The sequence below is a fragment of the Ictidomys tridecemlineatus genome, chromosome 14, assembly GCF_052094955.1.
Source record: "Ictidomys tridecemlineatus isolate mIctTri1 chromosome 14, mIctTri1.hap1, whole genome shotgun sequence".
In the NCBI taxonomy this organism is placed as follows: domain Eukaryota; kingdom Metazoa; phylum Chordata; class Mammalia; order Rodentia; family Sciuridae; genus Ictidomys; species Ictidomys tridecemlineatus.
The window spans coordinates 15,060,810-15,078,892 of NC_135490.1; the positions used below are offsets into that span (position 1 = coordinate 15,060,810).

The window sequence follows — 18,083 nt, forward strand, 5'->3', positions numbered from 1 at the left end:
CCAAAGAACAGTAAGACTTGTCACTGTACCTTTTCTAAATTTGGGCTTCACTTTTGAGGGCTCCTCCTGTGATTTGCCTCCATCTTGAATGGGGAGTACCATGTAGCACATCAGGTCAAGGACTTTCTCACACGTCATCTGAGGAACATAAAACCAAAAAGAATGAACCCCATGAGCTTTCTGAACTGAATCAAATAAACAGAATGACCAATATTTCTAGCAAATAACCAGGCACCGAGATACTGCCTTAATACCATGGTCTCCCAGGGAGCACCACCACTGGCTCACAGCAAGTACCAAAAAAGTAACAGCAAGATTTAATCTACACACTAGAGGGGACGAGAATCCATTCTTTGCTATTAGAAAACAAAAGGACAAAACTTAAAAATTAACCAAGTATTAACAAAATCACCAAGTGTTCGACAGCACAGCAGGATCTAGAAGAAGGGTGGCCCTGCCTCATAGCCATGCACTCACAGGCTAGAAAAATAACAGAAACACACTGGCCAGACAGCAGGAAAAGCTCTGGGCACAGAGGTCATCCTGATCCCAGCTTTACGGTGGGCAGGGGGGATTCTCTAGGAGAAAAAGAGGCTGTGAAAGCAGGAGACGGAGATGTGAGGAAGGGCCGCATCTTGGTTTGGGTAGTTTACTTGAGGAGAGGGTAGGGACCGTACAGATGCAGACTCTAAGGTGAGAGAAGCAGGGAATGCCTGGGAGCAGGCTGGATCCCCAGGGGAGTGGCACTGCTGCTCACCAGCTTTCTGTCTATTCCAATTCTAATGCCAGTGGCCAGATTCCCTTTAGTGAGCACCTTCTGTGCAGGGAGCAACCCTTTATTATCTCCATGTTGCCCATGAGGAGAGGAGCTTTAACCCATGCTTCCCAGCCTTCCTCATGGCTTAGCAAACCCAGAAAACAGTGTTTGCATGGCTGCTCCAAGCTGGCGGCCACTGATCGTGGGCAGTTCTAGCTGCCCTAGGCCACTGCCGACTGCCCTGAGGGCTGAGGAATCCCTATCTTAGCACATCTGGGACCCATCAGTGGCCATGGGGTCGTGAAACTCTAGCTTAAAGACGGGTAGCTTGGTGGTTAAGAGGCAGTCAGTCCAAGGGAGGCAACTGGCCCAGCATCCCAGAGCCAGTACATGGAGTGCCTTCCCCAAATGTCTACTGTGCAAATGCCTGGGCTTAACAATATTTTATTTTAACCTAGATAAATATTCACACTTTCTCTCCAACTCCAGTTGTGCCACCTCTGGATGCAAGGATCCCATACACCCCACCCCAAAGCCTGGTCCAACACTGAGCTCATAGAAAGCTAACACTTCAGTTAGGTGGAACGAGGAAAGCAGTTATCTTAGACACAATGACCATGATTTTATAAGTTTGGAAAAAAGACTATTCCTCAGTTGAAAAGCAGAGATTTGGGTGGGGACAATGAAAATACTTTAATGTCATACTGGAAGAATTAGAAAGACTGGCTTGATCAAGAGTGAACCATGACTCAGAGTTGCACATCTAAGGGTCGCTACTATGGTCTAAATGTCTGTGGTGCGTACTCCCCCTCCCATCCCCCCCTAAAACTCATATATTAAAACCAAGCATCCAAAGTCAGAGTACCAGGAGGGTAGGCCTATGGGAGGTGAGTAGGTCATGAGGGTCTTACAAAAGGGACCCCAGAGAGCTCCCCTGTCCCTCCTATAAACCAGAAAGCAGGTTCTTACTAAACACTGACTTTGCCCACACCTCGACCTGGGACTTCACCTGTAGAAGTGTGAGAAGTACATTTCTATTTTTATGAGCGACTCAGGCTATGGCTTTATTTTTACAGCTGCCTAAGTAGACTAAAACAGCCAGAGAATTAAGAAAACTCACACCTGGATGGATGGAGTCTGAGCTGAAGAGAGGCATCCAGAGATTCAGGAGATCTGGTAAGTTACCACTGCAATAGAGGCCTGAGAGTGGTCAGCTTAGAAGTGGAACCTGAATCCCTGGCCTAATAACATCTATAAACTTATGTTATATACCTTAGTACAATGAAGAGCAGTACGCCATGTCTTGGTAATTCTATGTGGCATATATTTTTATATATGTATGCATGTATACGTGCGTGTGTGTATCCATATACATATACCTGTATACATATACATATACCTGAGGATAAATTGTGCTCTTTCAAGTTCTCAAAAGGAATTAACTGAAACTTAGAATCAAGTACCTGATAACTGCATGAGTAATAATGGAAAAGCATCTTCAATTTTAAATGTTCATAGTTTACATATTACCAAATTATTTCTGCAAAAATCATCACAGCAATTATAAATCATTTCAGAGTTCAAGTTAAAAAATTAGGGACTTTAATCACAAAGTAACAAATTTAACATAGACATGAAAAAAAATAAGAATCTGTGTGTTAAATAGTGGCCTTGAATTTATACAGTACATACATACATAAAAAAATCTAATTTTAATTGAATTAAAAAGTTTATTGTGTATTCCTGCTGTGAAAATCACTGTGGTAGCTGTTATAAGAAATTCAAAGGTAAAAAATGTGGTCCCTGCCCTGCAGCAGGACTCAGCCTCTGGGAGCAAACAGATCCATTCACAAACCTGCTCCTGCAATACCCTATGGTGTCCTCAACACCCAAAAAGAGATCCTGAGGTCTGGATGAGCTAAATATCAATCCTCCATTTCCCATTAGTGAAGGCCTATTCTTTCTAAGCGCAAGAGAACTGATTACACTTTAAAGAGATGTGACGCTGAAAAATAAATAAATAAATAAGAAAAATAAAATAAAGAGATACCAGGCAAAAAAAATTTTTAAATTGCCTTCCAACAAAATTGAACCATGAATAAGAAATCTGAACTAATTTCAGGGAAGTTATAGTAAAGAGAAAATTAAGTAAAATGAAATCACTGTGGTTTCTGCCAACAGACTAAGTACTAATCCAGGCAGAAAGATCAAATGCAGAAAAACATGCACTGAATTAGAAAGCCATTCTAGGGAAGAGAAAGCGCAGGGTGGTCTGGAATACCTCGGGCTCCACGCAAGGTGCCTAGCACTTACTCTGTACTCCCCCAGGGCAAAGTGACAGGTCGCCAGCTGGATGAGTGCCCTCTGATGCTCCAAAGTCCCCTGTCCTGTGATCTGTGGCTGAGAGAGTGATCCCTGGAGAGCTGCTAAATGATGGAGGCTGGCTATCGCCTTTTTATATTGACCCTAAGAGAGAGAACAGCAGGAGGAATAAACAATGCCATTAATACCCAACAAACACCCAAAGCTCCCAGAGTAAATACTGCTACCAGGAAACAACTACAAATAAGTGACCTCTGTAGCATCAGCTAAGCAGAACAAAAGGACACAGCAATAGAACCTAATCGACTTACTTAAAGCTACATGAAGTTCATTATGGAAGTGTTTTATAATACAGTCATCCCTGGGAATCCTCAGGGGATTGGTTCCAGGATCCCGGCAGATACCAAAATCTGTAGGTGCTTAAGGTCCTTGCATAAAACCATGTAGTACTGGCATATAGCCTACATACTTCTTCCTTCACACTTTAAATCATCTCTTGATTACTCACAATACATAATACAATGTAGGTATTAGACATATAGTTGATATTGTTCAGGGACTAATGACAAGAAAAACAGTCTGTGGGTTCAATACAGACATGATCTGTTTTCCAAACATTTTTATCCATAGTGGGTTGAATCAGTGCATGCAGAATGCCCAGATATGGAAGCTGACTATACAAAGACCTTCCTTCCTGGTCTTAAGTCTTAAAACTAGAGAGAGTAACACAAGCTCTTGACAGAAGTATTTTACTACTAACGCCATTTGTCCTTTAAGAAGGTCGGCTGCAGCAACCTCTCCATTTCTACATCTCATTAGCAAATTGTCTGCGTTCACTATTCTAGGTCTAAGAAGCTGGTGAAGGGCAGGCTGGATTCCACCAGAGCAGAGTGAAAAAGGGCTGAGAAGTATTCATCTTCTATTGAAACTAAAAATTGCACTTCCACTGTGCCTGGACACGCCAAGGGCAACATGAGAAGGGATGGCCTGGTCACTCTGGAGGTACTTGGAGGTGAAAGTGGATCGTAATCCCTTAGCCACTGAAAACTGAGCCTTGTGAATGAGCAACAACGCAGCCCATGGGGGAACACAATGCACCTTGTAGGTTAAAGTCTGACTGAGACAATCATCATCCTGTGCAGAAACGGGAACCCGCATACCGCTCTACCTGGTAGATGATCATATCCGTGAGGAAGATTCTTAGCCATAGCCACGTATCCGTCTTCCATGCCAAACAAATTCTTGTAAATTCTAAGTGAGAATTCAAAAGCAAATTCACCAAAAACATGTAACATAGAAGGGGAAATGAAACTAACAAACCCAGCAAGTAAGAACAACAGATAAATTACCAAGAGCTGCACAGTAACTTCGGACTAATTTCTAAAACCACATTCCAGAGCTTCAGTTGGAAAGTAAAGTTAGAACATAACTCTTATCAGTAACACAAAAGCAGCATTTTTTACGAGACACCAACATGTGCAAACACACTTTATGTGCCAAGAGCTGTGCTCTTCTTGTATTACCTTATTTATCTTCCAAACTACTTTACTCTCCACTGAAAAGGTCCACTTCATTTTCACCCAGTTAAAACAATAAACATACAATGATACTAAGAAGTTTTTAAAAAATAAGTTTATAATTATGGGAAAAATCTCCTTCAAATGGTCAATATATATTCCTACTTTAGATGCAACAAAGAGAAACTGCTTGATGCTTCACTGACCTAGGAAACACAACATGACACACCTGCCCACGGGCTCTATCTAAGCATGTGACAGGAGGCTGGGAGGAGTGTCCATTGCTACAAGGAAAGCATCAGGCCTTGATTCCAAAGTACAGTAATGATGCTTGGTCAGCAAAGAGCTAGTGAACTCTAAGTAATGTTCAAAGACTTAAATGTTATGCAAATAAAAACACCTCTAATCTTATGTCCATACTTTTTAAAAAATGCTTTTTTTACAGCTTTTGGATGAGTGTTCTAGGCAACAGAGTCGGTGAAGATAAAAACTGAAATACCTTTTGCATTCTTAGACACATACAGCTGAAGAAGACTCAAAACAACAAGAAAGAACAACTCAAAGAAACCCAGCCAGAAACACAAACAAAAATAGGAATCCAGCAACACAATATTAAAGAAAAAGAAAGACTGAAACTCCCTCAAGGCCACCCCAATCTGATTATAACAGACCCTTTGAGTGGGAGCTAAGAAGTCCACAGTTGTTTAAATGTTAACTAAAAAGATATTCTGCTCAAAAAAGATTTCTATAAAATGTGTGAGCTTCTGTAATCAGTTTAATTAGCCATAATACACTTGACATTTCAAGTAACATGATTTTCTACCATGATTTTATATAAAAAAACTTAAACACCACCAATATCACAAGCACATTCTCACCTTTGTCAAGGAACTCTAGGGAATAGAGAAGCTCCCAGCTCTCCCGGGCCAATTTAAAGCTTTCTAACACTTCAATGGAGTTTGGAAGTTCTGCTTTGTTAACTACAATGTGACGATTTCTTCCTTTTGTCGAACATTCTTCGTCATCTGAACTCTGCTTTGAAAATGTGAACATAATAAATTCAAAGTTATGAGTAGACACATGCCACAACATTATATTTATTGTTGCTAATTCTGCCTCCATGGATTTTACATCAAAGAATAGGTTGTGGCTCAGAGGTACAGTACTTGCCTAGCATGTGTGAGACACTGGATTTGATCCTCAGCACCACATAAAAATAAAATAAAGGTATTATGTCCACTTATAACTAAAACATAAATATTAAAAAAAGAATATTCGGGCTGGGGATGTGGTTCAAGCGGTAATGCGCTCATCTGGCATGCGTGGGGCGCTGGGTTCGATCCTCAGCACCACTTAAAAAAAAAATAAAGATGTTGTGTTCACCGAAAAACTGAAAAATAAATATTAAAAAATTCTCTCTCTCTTTAAAAAAAAAAGAATATTCTATGAGTAATAAAATCTTTTAAATTTAACAATTCAGCTTTAATTAAAAATGTCATCTTTATATTCTTACATTCAGCTTTGACTTAAAATTAAATTTTTTTGATGATAAAGTCTTATTTTCCAATAATTTCAAAACATCAGTTTTTATAAAAGCCAAAAAATTAGATTCTTCAATTTAGAGATATAGCTTAAATAGTACTTGCTTCATGATTCACTTTTCCCCCTAAATATGTGACATTATTTAATTTGCTTTCTAAAAAACAGTCATGTACTACGAAAAAATTCAAAGCCCAAGCCCCCAAAGACATTCTGTCGGAGAAACGCGCCACTCATAACTCCTCTCCAGGGCCACCCTGGTTAGCTCCACTCTCCCGTAGAAGGTGTTCGGTCAGAAATCTGTATGTGCTTATCCAGTAACACCCTTGTGATTTACAAGTCGGAGTTCTACTTCTTTTGCTCTTCATCTCAAGGCTTATAAAGCCAAAGAAGAGAGTGGGCTGCAGAGAAGGCAATGGTCACCAGTACCTGGGAACAGCCAGCTGTGCTGCCCAAGTACAGAGAGGGTGAAACAATTCCACTGCATTTTATTTTGCTGAGAACTTCTTGAATCTTTTATTCCACCTAAGTGATTTTCAGCTTCCATAACCAAATTAAATCATTCCTACAGATTTTCACCACATTAAGATCATTGTGAATATGTATAAATGCTTTAGCTAAAAGCGCTGCTCCCTATGCCAATGTCCCCTGAGACAGGCAGCATGCCCACAGTGTCTCCCCTGACCCACTTCCACAGCTTAGTACTCTCCTGCTTCTCCTTGTGCTTGGGGACTCTATCTACCCCTATACTCTCCCTCAGGACTGACATGTGCCCTTCCACAAGTCAAACCTCTCTCTCAGGTATACTGTTTCTTCAGGGTCTTGTTTATTCCCAAGCAGTGATAATCTAATATCAACATTATGAATGCTATGTATTTTTTAACTGTTGCAACTTATAAAAAACATTTCTGACTCCAAATGAGACCAGGAATTTGTGAAGGACTCCAAATGTTGGGGAAATTATATGGAATTCCAAATAGTTTGTAAAATCTTGAGAAATTACTTTTGAGATAATAAGCACCCTCTGAAGCTCTAAGGGGATGTGCTGAAGCAGCAGTTCTCCTAACTGCAGGGGACATACTCAAGGGTGTGCCAGGTGGGAAGCACTACCCAAATCTATGTGAATTTACTCTTTCACCACACTTACACTGATGCCCACCAGGGCGCTAGTGGACCAGACAAAGTCCCTGGCCCCATGGAATTTGTGCTGTAGTGAAGGGACACAGCCAGAAATTCAAAAAGCAAATAAATAAGAATAGATAGTAGTCAATAAAAAAGAAACCACTGGGCAGTTCCTTAAGATGAGTGCTCAGGAGAGGCTTTAGAGGGAGAAACATTTGGGCTGGGGCTTAGTGACAAGGCTCCAGCCTGGAACTGAGAGAAAATCACAGAGCACAGCCTGGACAAGGGATGAGGCTGGGAGGCAAGTCAGGTGTGAGGACACACAGTACCTACTGCAGGTGCACCCGCGGAAGGAAGAGGGCTCAGGAGGGCTCTGCAAGCTCTGGCTTTAGTCTCAGTGCCACAGGAAGCTGTCAGAGGTTGTAAAGCAGGAGTGTGATATCTGATTCATGTTTCAAAAGATTCCTGGTTGCGGGGTAGAGAAAAGGCTGTGGGGAGCAAGGGTGCAAGATGGGAGACAGAATGACCACTGATTGTCTAACTGTTTGTTGGTTTGAACCAGAGAGCGAATGGCAAGAAAGGAGAGAAAATGATGGTTTGGGGCTGTTAAATACTGAATTATATGGAGACAAGTCATTACTTTTACTTAACACCAGTAATAAAACCTGCTCCTACATGAGAGAAAGGGATGTGTGAAGTCTTCATGAAGCACCTACATAAGGCTTCAAGGAGCACTGATGAGATCTCCCCACCCAGGAATGTCAGGCAAGAAAAAAAGAGCAGACACAGGGCATCTGAGAGAAGCTGGTAAGAAGAGTTGTCAACTTGGGGCTCATGGTCAGACCTCAAATCATCTGCAGAACTGTTTGTGTATTTCTGAGAGAAAATATAACAAGGGTTATTAACCTATGAGAATTCAGAAGAGTTTTATGTCTGCCTGGCTCCAATCCACCCTCTTAGTACAGAGCCTTTAGAGACTTTGAATTAATGGAACCTTAAGGCACATTTCTCATCATACCCAGGATCCTCAAAAGCGCTACTCAAGGACTAAGAAATGTGAGTCAAGAAACTGAAAATATGGGAAGAGGAAGAAAAAAAATAGGTGAGGCTCCTGGTTCCCTTTGGGCATTTTGACGACAGCAAAATAAAATAAACTGCCATCTGTGAGACCAACCCTGTTTGTAAATAAAGTTTTATTGGAACATAACCACCATGGTGGTTGTTCATGCATTGTCTGTCAATGTTTCTGCACTATAACAACAGAGCTGAAAATATTCTTTACCTGACCACTGAGAGAAGTGTGCTGACTCCTGAACTAGGGCCTCTCCACTTTCCTGTACACACTAGCCTTCACCACTGACTTTATTGTAAGAAAGGAAATCGCTGTCTTGCATAGGCTTGCCACCTAGCTGGGTTAGAAGATGGAAAATTCACATTCTCTGGCCTCTTGTGTCTTTGTGCACATGGTCCCCTCTCAACAAAATCTACCTCCCAGTTCCAGGTGACAAAATCCTACACCCTGACAGGCAGATTTCAATGCTGCTCCTCCACGAAAGCCTTCTTGCACTGCATGTGAGTTGTTCAGGTTACTCCTACACCTTGGCCCTTGCCCTTCTGAGGCCAGTACCCACTATAGCACCCTGCTCCATGTGCAATGTCATCTTGGCTTTGTTTCGCAAATTAAAATCACGCCATCCAGTCAAAATATAGACAAATAACTTATAACAGAGTTTCTCAACCTTGTCATTATTAATCTTTTGGATTGTCCTCTGAGCTAGAGGATGTTTGGCACCATCCCTGGCCTCTACTTACTAGATGATACCTAATTAACAACCCTTCCCCAACCAGAGCATAGCTGTGACAATTAAAAATGCCTCTAGATATTGCCAAATATTTCTTGGAAATAAGATTGTCTCCAGTGAGACCCCCCATTTATACTATGATTATACTGTATAATTAAAAGAACAAATAAGCTTTATCAATTGAGTTCTGAAACTATATTTTACAAAATTCATGTCTAGCAAACTATAAACACATACTGTTAATTGTATCTGAAAGGATTTACCATGGGTTTTTCTCTTCCCTCAGCCAGTTTCCTCTTTTTATGTATGTGTTTATTGCGATCAATTTCTACATCACCATACACATTTGATACATCTTCAAGAAGAACCAGGGGAACTTGGCTTGGAGCATTGGGACCTATGGGTGGTGGAAAACACCCAATGTAAAAAACGTAGCAAGAAAAACGATACTTAATATTAGCTGAAGTTTGGCAATCATCACACAAAACAAAGCCCATTAGGATTTATCAGACATTATTACCCTATGTACACGCATGACTATATGATGGTGGGATTCTACATCATATAGTCATGCATGTACATATGTCCTACTCCATTTATGTATGCCGTATCATGGGTATTCTACTGTCATGTAAAACTAATTAGAACATATTTTAAAAAGTATCATTTCTTAAAACGAATAAACAAACAAAAAACAAAATAAAACTTGTTCACTGTGATCCTGAATAGGTGAACAAACAAGTATACATATGTAGGAAAAAACTAAATGGTTAATAAATGTTCTCTCTCACTGATGAAAGCAAGTGATCACTCCTCTTTGTATTTGTTTTGTTTCTTAACTTTTTTTTTTTTACAATAAGCATGAGTCATAAAATTACTATAAAAAGATAACAAAACTGCACATATGGTTATAAACTCCAAACAAAATAAGGACATGAAAATCTATAAGGCAATACACAAAAGTACAATTATTGTGGGTGACTTTACCTTCTTATTTCTATTTTTCAAACTTTCTAGAACTAATTCACATTATTTAACATCTCACTTAAATCTTTGCCTATGGTAATGTCTTTGTAAATTTTTGTAAACTTTATTTTGTAAATTTAATCCACACCATTCAGTCAAAAAATGGACAAATAACTTACACCAGGGTTTCTCAACCTTGTCACTATTAACCTTTTGGGCTGTCCTGTGACCTGGAGGATGTTTGGTACCATCCCTGGCCTCTACCTATTGGATGCTAATAGGTAACTGGATGCAACTCCTCCCTACCCAGCTGTGGCAATAAATAATGTCTCTAGACATTCCCAAATATCCTCTGGAGGGTAACATTACTCCCAGGGAGATCCACTCTGCTTAAATTCTTTGCCATATCTGCTCTTTTTTCAAAATAGTGACATGTGATTTGTTATTTAGTTTCACAAGTACCACTATAACCTTTGACATAGGAATTTTAAATAAAACATTACATTAAAAACTACCAACTTAAGCCAAACTAAGTCAAAATAAATCAACAGCCACAGAGAGCACAAGTACTACTCTACAGTTTCTGGATCCAAAAACAAAGGTGAAATTAAACAGCTGTGTCCTCCTCACCATCCCTACTAAACAAGTATTTTAGAAAACTCTAAAAAAAGATGGTAAACCAACCTTGGAAGAGAGATGGCTGTATGCTGTTGACATACTGGAATGCATTCTTGAAGAAGACTAACATAGTAGAATAAACCACTTGGTTTTTATATTTTGCATGTGCTTCATTATCAAAGTTGTTCATGTATCTGCAGAGATCTTTCATTCTATGCAATATGTCACTATAGCTTCTGAAAGACAGAGGATGATAAAATGTATCAGTTATCTGAACTCCTCAGCAAAAGGTCTAAAGAAAGGCTCCGACAGAATCTACATTTACCAAATGCAACTGTTTAAGTTATTTTTTTAATATACATATTTAAGGCATCTGCTATAGGTACATATCAATACATCTGTATAATCTGTCCTGATCAAAGCAGGATAATTTAGTTTCCAACTCCTTTATAACCAAGTGGGTTTGGAGCCTTTGTATTTCTCTCTTCTAGTTATTCATAAAATATATAAGAAGTTGTTGTGGGGTTAGGGATAACACTGCTCAGCAGTAAGATACTTGCCCAGCACCCCACCCCTCTCAAAAAAAAAGAAAAGAAAAAAAGAAAACCTTGCTGTGAACTACTGTGCTTCCACTATTCAGTAGAATACTTATTATTTCTATCTAACTGTGTTTGGGAAGCTGTGATCTAACCTCTTACTATCCTTTTCTTCTACCCTTCCTACCTTCTAGTAATCACTGTTATACATTCTAATTGATTTTTCTCAACACCCACATGTGAGAGAATATGTGAAATTTGTCTTTTTGTATCTGACTTATTTCACTTAGACCTCCAATTCTATCCCTTGCCACAAGTGATATCATTCTTCTTTAAAGCTGAATAATCTTCTATGACATATAAATACCACATTTTCTTTATACAAATTCATCTGTTGAGCACCTAGGTAAATTCTACATTTTAGCTATTGTGAATAGTGAAGCAATGAACTTGGACATTGCAGTTGTCTCTGACATGCTCATTTCATTTTCTTAGGATAAAATATCCAGAAATGGAAGAGATGGATCAATGCAGCATTCCTATCTTCAGTCTTCCGGGAGAATCTCCACACTGTTCTCCATAGTGGCTACACTAATTTACATTCCCACCAACAGTGGGACTCCTTTTTCTCCACATCTTAATGAGAATTTGTTATTTTTTATCTTTTTCATAAGAGCCATTCTAACTGGGGTAATAGCTCATTATGGTTTTGATTTGCATTTTCCTGCTGGCTAATGAAGTTCAGCATTTTTTCACAAATTTGTTGTCCATCTGAATTTCTTCTTTTAAGAAGTGTCTTATTCATATTAAAATTATTTTTTGTAGTCTGAAAATGTCTGCTTTTGAATTAGGGCAGCAATCAGACCAAGGTTTCATGACAGACACTTGTCAAGTAACTTTTCTCTTCTCTGAACTATCATGGAAAGCTTCAAACTCAATATCTTTTTATGAGTCTATATTTCAACTAGGAGTCATTTAATAAAGTGAAAAACCACACTCTTTGCATAAATATTAAATATTACAAAATTTTCCCCCAAATAAGTGTACCTATGCATTATATTAGTTTTAAAAAAGTATTTTTGTGGGCTAGGGCTGTAGCTCAATGGTAGAGTGCTTGTCTAGCATGCATGAAGCTCTGGGTTTGAGCCATGGTATGTGAGGCACTGGGTTCAATCCTCAGCACCACATTAAATAAATAAAGGAATTAAAAAAGAAAAGTAATTTTTTTTTAACAAATATCCCAAGATTACACAATCAAAAAATTTGATAGGCAATTTCAGAAATAAACTATTACCGTCTTCCTTTATCCATCTGCCATTCACATCTCATTCCAACGACATTCAAAATTTTAAACAGCCTCTCCCAAGGGTCCACAATCTGGGACGACTTTTCAGTGAGCCCTTCTATTACATACTTCTGAGAGCTACGTTTGCTAGGTGACATTAAATCAGACGTATCTTGGGCACCTGAGATGTGAGAAAAAAAGTAGCCTACAATTAACATCACTACTTACTATTTATGTAATAAACAGTAACTTCATAAAGAAAGGTCTAACTCCTCATTCAAAAGAACAGAGTGCAGAACCCCAACACATCACAGTCACCTAATGCATCTTAACGCTTCGGTCAATGATGGACTGCTCACACAACCGCAGTCCCACAGGATTAAATGCAGCTGAAAAACTCCTATTACCTAGTGAACATGAGCTAAAGAAGACATAAGAAAAAAGGAAATTGCAAGAGAAGAACCTCCAATAAAATTCACAATGAAAGGTTTAGCAGCTTTTGTAGACCTCAACAAGTTCCCTAACAGGCTTGAAAACATGGGTTCCAATACCCAAAGGGTTTCATTAATGGAGAGAAAAGATCACGGTGTGATTTCTACTTAAAAGGAAATCTCATGGGGGAAAAAAATAAGCAAAGTACCATGGACATATTTCTGAAAAGAGTGACAACTCCTCGAGAGCTTCCAGCAGGTCCTTAGAAAGGACTCCAAAATAACACTGGCATCGCTACTGTGGAAGCTGGCAGCTCCATGTAGGCTACTGCCCTAGAAGACCTTCCTGTGGCTCAAGATGTGGACATACAAAACAGTGATATGGATGATCCTGACTCTGCGTAGCCATGGCTAGTATGTGTGTGCGGCATAGTAAAAATAAATTGGGGAGGAGGTACCAGGTATTGGAATTCAGGGGCACTCAACCACTAAGCCACACCCCCAGCCCTACTTTTTATTTTATTTAGAGACAGGGTCTCACCAAGTTGCTTAGTGTCTCACCATTGCTGAGGGTGCCTTTTCCTCCTGCCTTATCCTCCTGAGTTGCTAGGATTACAGGTGTGCACCACCCAGTGTAGCAAAATTTTTTTTTAATTAATAGAAAAAAGTTTATAAAGATGAAAAACAGGGGTCTAGAATGTGGCTCAATAGTAGAGACCTTCTGGGTTTAATCCCCAGTACTACACACACACACATACACACACAAAAAAAATCTTTAGTAAACTAACGTTAATTTATTACTTCAGTAATACATTTTTATAAATTTATAAATTTTTATAAGTTTAGTGTAGCCTAAGTGTTCAGTGTTATAAAGTTTACAGTAGTGTACAGTCCTGTCCCAGGACCTTCTCTACATTTAGATCTATTTAGACAAATACTTCCTATTGTGCTACACTGGCCTGCAGTATTCAGTGCGGTAACACACCGCACAGGGTTAGCACTCAGAAGCAACGGGCTCAACTCTACAGCCTAGGTGTGTCACAGGCTGTGCCCGCCTAGGTTCATGCACATACACTCTCTGATGTCTGCATCATGAAATCTCCTAACAACACATTTCTCAGAAGGCATTCCCATCACTAAGCAATACACGACTGTGTATGTGAATCTCAACTGGCCTCTGGTCTAAGAAGAAAGTGAATTTTGAGCTGTGATACCTATAAGAGTTAAGTGCATTAATGTTACAGGTCAGCAACTAGAATGTTTTGATCAAGGGATAGAAATGGTTCTTGAAACAGCTCATCTCTTAATGTAATACTTTGTTTTCTTGATAACATCCTTTAGAAAAACTGTCAAACTATATGCATTCAGAGGACAGGAATCGAATTGATAAGGGATTTCTGAAGTTGCAATGTTACTAAATCTGTCTAAATAAAATTGCAGGATAGTCCCACTTACCTTGATGCTGATTTTCTATTTGAGTAGACCTAGTGACATAGTTGATATAAAATTCAGCTGCTTTGTTCAAGTATTTATATAATAAATTGGCAGGCAACCGAACATCATGATTGTTAATTATTAGAGGAAGGACATCACAAACTGTGGAAGGGGAAAAATAAGAAAAAAATGATCAGGTTGTCTACCCCGGGGTTCTGGCAATAACAAAATCCACATTAGAGCTCATTTAATGTAGCATCTAAAACATACGGGAAAACCCCTTATGGCCCACTTATTTAAAAATCGCCATGCAAAGGGACACTAGTAAAAGGAGGCAGTGAAAAAATGCCCAAGCAGATCCAAAATTATGAGAAAAGGTCCAGCACTCACACTGGGTGGTGTGAGTGGACTCAGATAGCTATGATCTTGCTTCTCACTTAGGTGTAATGCTGCACATATTCTTTCAGAAGTTCAAATATTACAAACTAAAAGTCTAAAAGTTGTTTAAAATGCTTTCTGGATTGAAAAAAATAAACTTAAGACTTGAATTTAATAATACAAAGAGTTCCTCTGCATTCCACAAATGACCTATCCCACCATACTCTACTCACCCCAAGGAAGTAACACAAAATACAATATTTCTTACCAAACAATTTTCTAAAGCAGTTAACAGGAGATTCTTGTTCTTCGATAGTTTCAGCTTCTAAAAGTACCTCCCCAAGGCCAAACTGTTTCAAAATAAAATTAACCATTTAAATGTGTGCAGTTTAAGATGTCAGAATTACATGAACAAATAGTATGGGGGTTGGGGATGTAGCGCAGTCAGTAGAGTGCTTTCCTCACATGCACAAGGCCCTGGATTCAATCCCCAGCACCACAAAGAAAAAAAAAAAGTATGTATTTTATTACACAGTTTATATAGTTAAACTTCCTGATGCATTTGCAATACAACCCAGAAGGCCAGGTTAATCTGATTACTTCACCACTCTGGTCTCAGTTATTCCCCACTAAACTAGCAAAATTAAAATGTTAATAGAATGTTTAAAGAAACTTTAGGGAAGCATTGGAACTCGAGTTAGAATAATACAGATAGATTTTCTGTTTTTGCACTGGGAATTGAACACAAGAGTGCTCTACCACTGAATTACATCCCCACTCTTTTTTATTTTTTATTTTCAAGATGGTCTCATTAAGTTACTAAGGGTCTTGCTAAGTTGCCAATGTTGGCCTCAAACTTGGGATCCATCTGCCTCCATGCCTGGCTAGATGAACAGATTGTCTAAGAAATGTGGAAACTAACTTTATTCTCTATATCCAAATACATGAGAAGGACAAAAACCATCATTCTCAAGAGTTTGGCGGAGGAGCCAGTCATTCAGAATGGGCAAGATTAGACAGAAATGTCTGAGTTTTAAGGCCATCTTTCCATCACCGCTGCACAAGTATAGTAGAGTCCTTTATCAAAATCCACCAAGATCTTTGCATTATCTTTCTTGCAACCACACTGGAATGCTCTATGGTAGAAGTGGAATAATGCAAAATATTAAACTACACAGAAGGTTAAAAGTTAGGGTCATGATCAGGGAGTAGAATGGTTTGAACAGTATCCCCCAAACTCATATCCACCCGCAGCCTCAGAATATGACCTTTATAGTCAGGCATCACCTACTGATGAGATATGGCCTGAGAGGTGCATGATTAGGCAAATTCATCACTGTGTGAACATCACGGATTGTACTTATACAACTTAAGACGGCTATATAGTCACTAGGTGGTATAATCTTATGGACCACTGTTATATATGCAGTCCATCACTGATCAAAATATCATTATGGGGTGCATGGTTATATGTTTTACCTTTAAAGAAAATAGTGTCTTTTGTAATTATAATGAATTAAGATGTGGTCATACTGATCATATAGGCAAGAACTCCAGTGACTGGTGTTCTTATGAGAAAGACACAGAGGAGCAGGGAAAGCCCACATGACAAATGAAGCAGAAATGAGAGTGATGCAACTGCTAGCTGAGGCGTGAGAAGGGTCTCTGACACCATCAGAAGTAAGGACTCTTCTCTGGAATCTTTAGGGCGAACATGGCCCATTAACATCTTGCTTTTGGACTTCCAGGTTCCAGAATTGTGGGAGAATTTCTGAATTTTAAGACACCCCACTTCTACTTTATAATGGCAGCCCTAGAAACAAATATAAGGAAGTCTACAAAAGGTTAACCAGGGGCAGAAACCAGAAAGATGGCATTGGAAGGACAAACCAATAGAGTTTGAATGACCAGAATGAAGGGTTTGAATCCTGATTACTCACAGGCTGTGGGAAGTTCCTGAAATATTTAAGATTTGGTTTCTTCAGGAAATCCTAGCACTTAACCAATGCCTCCAATAGCACTCAATAATTATCACAGTTGTGGCAAGAATAGGGCAGAAACACATGAAAAACATCTCCGTTAAGACCAGGAATTATGGCTCTCATTTAAATTCAAACACTGTAAATATTATAAGTAAATACTACTGTCAGAATGTGGTGTCTATTTCCTTACACTGATAAGACAACTCCTAAAAATGTGTAATTAATGTTTGCCAACAGTGATGGCCTTTTAGCTTTACTTACAAAGAAACTCTTGATTTAAATCTACCTTATCCAGAGCTCCTGGGATTCTCTGCGTTAATATAATACACAGGGTAGCTCCTAAATATACTGATTTATCTGTCAATAATCAGTTCTATTTTCTCTTAAGAAAAAGGAAAGAATCAATCTTACCCCATGTTGCACTACTGTTTCAGGGAAGCGTCTCAAAAGAAGGAGCAACATTTCTGATCGTTCCAACGTGTTGAAGCATTGTTCCGTAACCTTTAGTAACATTTCACACTGGACCCGACCAGGAAGGGTTTCAAATAAACCTGGGTACAACAAATTTACCTTTAAAATGTCTTCCAGAGAGAAAATACTGAAGCAAAATATGTTAAGTAAGGCAATTTCTTGTACTGAACAATAGCCAATCACTGTGGTCAGGTTTCACTTACAACCTGGTAGGCTTTGGAACTCCACAGTATTTAGAATAAGAGGTTTACTGAAATATGATAAAACATTTGGAGGCTTTACTGAATCCAGAGCACAAGAATGGTATGTGTGGACAGTCACAACAATGCTTGTTGCAGGTTGAGACAGAGAATATGCACTTGTTTCAGTTAAAATGACCTCAACACCTACTTTATATTTTATCTTGAATTTGAAATCTTTGCTTGGCTATAGTAATACAGAATTTTTTTTTTTTTTAATTTCAAGTTATGAAAAGTTCCTCTCTTGTTTTGCATAGGTCTACAAATACTTTCTGGTCACTGTAAAATGTGTTAAAAATATCAATTTCCTTGTCTCACTTATAGCTCCACATACTTTAGGAAAACTTAAAGGGATCTAAAAATATTCAAGGGACTGAGTGTCATTACAGACTTGAGTTGCCAAAAGTAAAACATATGTGTTTTATATCAATACCACAGATGTGACTTTCTAGTGAAATGCCTACATATGATTTGGTATTCCATAAATGATAACTTATACAATATTAAAATATTACTCCATTCTTACTTCTTAAAAATTGGGTTTGTTTATCCTGTGAATCATTCCTTAATGCTGATGTAATAATGCTGATTTCTCTCCATACCACCGGCTGGTCCGGGAAACTCACAAACCTGTTTTTAAAATATGTACATAAATTAAAATGTCAGATTTTATACAGTATCCAA

General features: G+C 38.8%; 1 protein-coding gene across 10 annotated transcripts in view; it reads right to left on the reverse strand.

Moving 5' to 3' along the window:
• The window catches only part of Ints10 (integrator complex subunit 10), a 33,049-nt gene that overhangs the window by 12,875 nt on the left and 2,091 nt on the right, over positions 1–18,083 (reverse strand). For 6 of the 10 annotated variants that reach the window (XM_021729094.3, XM_078030930.1, XM_021729093.3 and 3 more), the window contains exons 3-13: positions 17,926–18,029; positions 17,101–17,240; positions 14,976–15,057; positions 14,351–14,491; positions 12,474–12,645; positions 10,710–10,879; positions 9,323–9,456; positions 5,475–5,631; positions 4,248–4,330; positions 3,071–3,223; positions 30–138 (exon numbers count right to left, since the gene is read on the reverse strand). In XM_021729094.3, the coding sequence (XP_021584769.1) occupies positions 30–138; positions 3,071–3,223; positions 4,248–4,330; positions 5,475–5,631; positions 9,323–9,456; positions 10,710–10,879; positions 12,474–12,645; positions 14,351–14,491; positions 14,976–15,057; positions 17,101–17,240; positions 17,926–18,029 (1,445 nt within the window). The remainder of the gene's footprint in view (positions 1–29; positions 139–3,070; positions 3,224–4,247; positions 4,331–5,474; positions 5,632–9,322; positions 9,457–10,709; positions 10,880–12,473; positions 12,646–14,350; positions 14,492–14,975; positions 15,058–17,100; positions 17,241–17,925; positions 18,030–18,083) is intronic. The other 4 variants (XM_013360347.4, XM_040293390.2, XM_078030931.1 and 1 more) reach the window with 1 other exon arrangement.